General features: G+C 38.5%; 1 protein-coding gene across 1 annotated transcript; it reads right to left on the bottom strand.

The window, feature by feature from the left end:
• Positions 1–501: 501 nt before the first annotated feature.
• Positions 502–3,780, bottom strand: LOC126705895 (uncharacterized). Its single transcript, XM_050405117.1, has 3 exons — positions 2,943–3,780; positions 1,913–2,260; positions 502–1,828 (listed from the first exon to the last, which is right to left on the bottom strand). Exons 1-3 carry the CDS (start codon positions 3,426–3,428, stop codon positions 1,205–1,207), a joined length of 1,458 nt encoding a protein of 485 aa, XP_050261074.1. The 5' UTR covers positions 3,429–3,780; the 3' UTR covers positions 502–1,204.
• Between the last annotated feature and the right edge of the window lie 1,103 nt (positions 3,781–4,883).

The raw sequence follows: 4,883 nt of genomic DNA on the forward strand, positions 1-4,883 counted from the left end.
CACACACAAAGCCCTTGGTCTCAACTCTCAATGTTCAATGTACAAATTCATTTCCGTTCTTACCCACTATTAATTTTTTATATGTGTTGGCATTAGGTCCAATGGTCATAGAAAGGGTTTAAAAAAGTAATAATACTTAAAAGTTATAGACCCCACTTAAGAGACCCTCTCACTTCTCATCCCATCTGGGGGGCAGGGTTGAAAGAAAAGGTCCAAAGCCACACACAGCTACTAGTGAGCTTTGAAGCACAAATGGAAAAAAAGAAAAGAAAAGATACATACCAATGAGATGGCGCACTACCAGAATAACCTCAGCTTTCATAATAATATCACAATTCAAGGAGACCCCACATAAACAGAAATGTCATTGGAAATAAATAATAAAGTAAAAGGAAAAAAAGATGGAAGAAAAAGACACACTACCATACAATGTGACACAGCAGAGAGAAGTTCTAAGCATTAAAGAAGGGTCAAATGTACTCTTAGTCCTCTTAAAAAAAATGGAAAGAAAGATGCTGATCCAATATATATTCATGAGCATTCAATATCTGAGGAACACAACATTTCTGTTTACATCTTTATGTAAGAAGCACTGACAAAATGCCATGATACAACCAGAAACCCCTATCAGAAATATGTGGGTTACAGGCTTACAGCAGTTAAAAAAGGAAAATGAGTTTCATCGTCTCTTTTACCAAGCCCTCCATCCCAAACCATGAAAAAACTTGTAAATCAATCAAACCACACAAAGATTAGCACACTGGCATAAGGTAAAATTAACAAACTAGGCATTAGCATCAAACTCATGTCGGTTGGTAGCAGTTTCCTTACTACTGCCACCACCACTAAAGTCATTAAAAGTAAGAGAATTAGTAGAATTATAAAAGGTAAGTGGTTCTGCTATACCAAAGCTTCACCACCTTCATGCATTGAAGGTAAATTAAAAATTAACCTCCACTTGCTCTATCCCTAAATGGAAAGCTGAGCTCCAACTCCATAGTTGGATTCTGCATTGAGAGTATAAAGATTCAACCAGGCCAAACAAAACCTGAGAATGCTTATGCTCTATTTACAGATTAATAGAGGCATAAACCAACTTCCAAAAAAAGCTGACTTGAACTCCTACTTTGTAAATTCTAAAATGTTAGTCAATTAAAACTAGCTACCGATATGAACAGTTGCCCTAATTGGATTCTACCCTTTGTTAGACTTCCATCTTCCAAATCATGTTATCAATGGATCCGTCATGTTCTTTCTCCAGTGCAGCTACTTTGGCCCGATGTGCTGCTAGTGCAATCGCCCCTTTTCCTCTTTCATCGTGAGGGAGCTCACATGTCTCACCGATGGACCCAGATCTCAAATCTGCTGGGGGGATGAAGCAGTCTACCGACAGACCCGGAACATTAAATGCAACCTCTTCAATTGTCCATGCTTCTTCCATCCTTGTTTTGGTATGACTCATTGCCATCTCACCAAATCTGAAAAGGGTCACCACGGAACGCCCAGAGTGGGCGATCATGATCCCCTCAACAGACCTGTAATCATCAAGGAATGAATTGATTGTAGTTTCCCAGTAAACTGAATCTCCACCATTGGATTGGATACGCGTCAGATGTGAATCCTCCATGTAAACAAGAAGCCCAGTCTTCTGGCTGAAGTAGCCAAACAAGACATGCCTAATTATCTCCGCCGGACCTTCACTCCTCCCCTTCAATGTCTGAGGGTCAGCACAAAGCTTCAGAATGAAGCAATCCTCGCTGTTGATCTTCTTCTCTCCTATGCATCTAGCATCCGCAAACATACCAGCAGTGGTTCTAGGATCAAGCCCCTGAAACACAACCATAAATCACATATGAAAATGTCCACAACACCAAAATAAACCTGCAAAAAACAAGCCACACACAATGTCTACCTGAAGTGCACGACGCAGAGGCCTCACAGGGCCTTTTGCAGTGTGGGCACCAAGCCAGGGCGTGTGCCTCCAAACAAGCTTGCCATTGCAGCCTGCGTGAACCTTACTTCCCCCAACCGCAAGCTCCACATACCACATATCTGGATTCATCTGCCAGAGCACAAACCCGCCCGACTCAGCACATCTAGAAGGATTCCGATTCTTCATCACCTTAGTGGCAGTTTCAAACTCAGAAGCTACCATCCTAAGCTTTCCCATTGCATACGCATTTTTAATCGAGTTCTGCAGCTTCTGCCCACCAGAAGCTGCCGTGTACTGCTGCAATATGTACTGAGCAGAGGAAGTTTCCTGCAATAATACCAGCCATTAGAACACCAAAAAAACACAGTTATTTTACTATATCTACAGAATGTTTTTTAGTATTCTATAAAAAAGAGAGAAACACAAAAGGCAATGAAATTAATTGTATCAACCACTCAATATTTAGTAACAAAAATGCTAACTATAGTTATTTTTCTCTGTTGGGTCTAGTAAAAAAAGTTGGCTCTAAGTTCATGTACTTTCCTCTGTTTCCTCATCAACCAAACGGAGACATTAAAAATAAAAAAATAAAAAATTAAGGGTGCTTATTTTACTACTTTAAACAAACATAGAAGAAAATCTAAAATTTAAAAACAAATCCAAACATCAGGATTCAGAATATCCATAGATTTCGCCAAGAATTCACATAAAACATTTATACAAATAAATTATTAAGAGAAAATCTACAACCCAAACAATCAAATATCAAATATCTTAAGGAACACTCAAACCCAATGCGGCAAAACCCCATTTCCAAATAACAATTTTTATTTATTTTTAATAAAGTTACTAAAAAACAAAACCAACCCAACTCTTAAAAAATAAAAATAAATAAATCCCAAAATATCAAAACTACTATTTTTGAAAACCAAAACGACCCCATTTGTATAGTTTCACACAGAGAGAAAGAGAAAGAGAAAGAGAAAGATGGAGAGAGAGAGAGACTGACAATGGGGGTGTCCTTGATACTAAGGTGAGGCAAAGGGTCAGTGGTGCTGACGTGGAGAGGAGCAAGTGGAGCACCCATTACACCAAGCAATATTCTGAGATCAGACCTTCTGTTGCTGCTGTTGCTGTTGTTGTTGTTGTAACCCATGGAAGAAGCTGTCACTGAAGGAGTTCTACCCAGTTGTCCTTTCATCCACTGACCCAAACCCGACCCGCTTCTCTTCGACTCTCCGATTTCCGCTCCGTCTTGGTCCGGACCCTCCATCAGCGGCGTCAGTGTTTCCCCCAACGGCCTCAGGCTACCGGATCTCGCTACCAACGCCGCCTCATGTTGGGCCGCGTGGTGGCTCTTCTTTCGCCGGAGTAAACCGGACATTATCGTGGGTGACCCGGTTCTAGCCGGGCTGTTGGCACGTGACCGGGACGGTGAGAGTCCTCGGACTACTTCTTCTTTTAGTGCCGAGAAGAAGCCTTGCTTTCTCTCCATTGTTAATGGAACCAAAAAATATAAAGCTTAGTTAGAATGAAAACGTTGTTGTTGCTTTTTGTGTTTGTGTTTGTGTATGTGAGTGAGTGTGTTTGTGTTTGTTTGGTTTAGTTTAGTTTAGTTTTTTTTGTTAGAGAGAAAGGTGGGTTTGAGAGCGAGTAGTGTGCGAGCTCTTCATGGAGAGAGAAAGGTTTTGGGACTCAGTTCACTGTGTGGGCAACTGGTGAGAGAAAACGGCTTCAACGATAGTGCGACTTTTTAGTGTGTGTGTGTTATGAAAATGATTCTAGAGAGAGAAAAAGTGGTGCGTTATTTTTAGAGAGGAGAGAGAGAGGAGAGAGAATTTTCTATCGAGGGAAAGAAATAGGGTGTGGAATAGTGTGGTGGGGTGCTATATAGTGACTAGTGAGAAAAAGGAACGATGTGCCTTTTTTTTTTTCCGTATTAATTTATTTAAGGGACATACCAAATTAAGAAATGTGAATGTGTGGGGTGTCTTTTTGGTATTTTTATATTTTAACCAAAAAAAAAAAGAGTAAAATAGAAGTAATTTTTAGATACTTCTAAAATACGAAAAATATTACTATTTTTTCTTAAATTTATGGTGGAGCCTACTCATTAAATTTATAGGGAAATGCTAACGAGTGTCCTTAGAGTACTGGTTGAGAATCCAGTTAAAGAAAGTTTTTATGGAAAAAGAAAAAAAATAATTAATGTTTTGACAACTTTTTTCATTTTTCATAAAAGTGATGTCAAAACTTTTCTATGGGCATTCGTTAGCATGACCCAAATTTATAATAGGGTCCACCAAGAATGTGAGAGCATAAAACACCATCTCTCCTTACTTCGGAAGTACCTAAGAATTTTCCATAAGAACTGTAATTTAGGTGCTATTCTTTGGCAAAAATGGCCCACTACCACTATTTAGCAAAAAAATTAGCAATCTACCACTGTTTTAGAAATATGTAGGAATCTACCACTTTTTTGAAACTCGAGTTCCAAAAACTCGAGTTCTCTGAAAAAATATACTCTAAAAAGTTTTGAAAATTTTTTATGGTACTCAAGTTCATGAAACTCGAGTACCATAAAAAAATTTCCAAATTTTTCCGTGGTACTCGAGTTCCATAAACTCGAGTACCATAGAAAATTCTATTTCGCCAAACTTGAGTACTTAAAAAGTGGTAGATCTCTACATATTTCCGAAACAGTGGTAGATTGCAACATAGTTTGCAAAAATGTGCTATTCAGCTATTTTCGCCATTGTTCTTTAGGCTCATCTCTTAAAATTCAGTAATGTGGTTTTTTTCTCATGGGATGAAAATGTATTTTTAGTTACGCTCCATTTGTTTTGATGGAAAATCTTGTGTAAAGATAGTTTTCTGTATTTTCTAGTGTTTGGTAGCATAAAAAAAAGACGAGCCAAAGGAAAATTATCTTTAATCAACATAAAAAGTA

Source organism: Quercus robur, chromosome 11 (genome assembly GCF_932294415.1).
Source record: "Quercus robur chromosome 11, dhQueRobu3.1, whole genome shotgun sequence".
NCBI classification, from domain to species: domain Eukaryota; kingdom Viridiplantae; phylum Streptophyta; class Magnoliopsida; order Fagales; family Fagaceae; genus Quercus; species Quercus robur.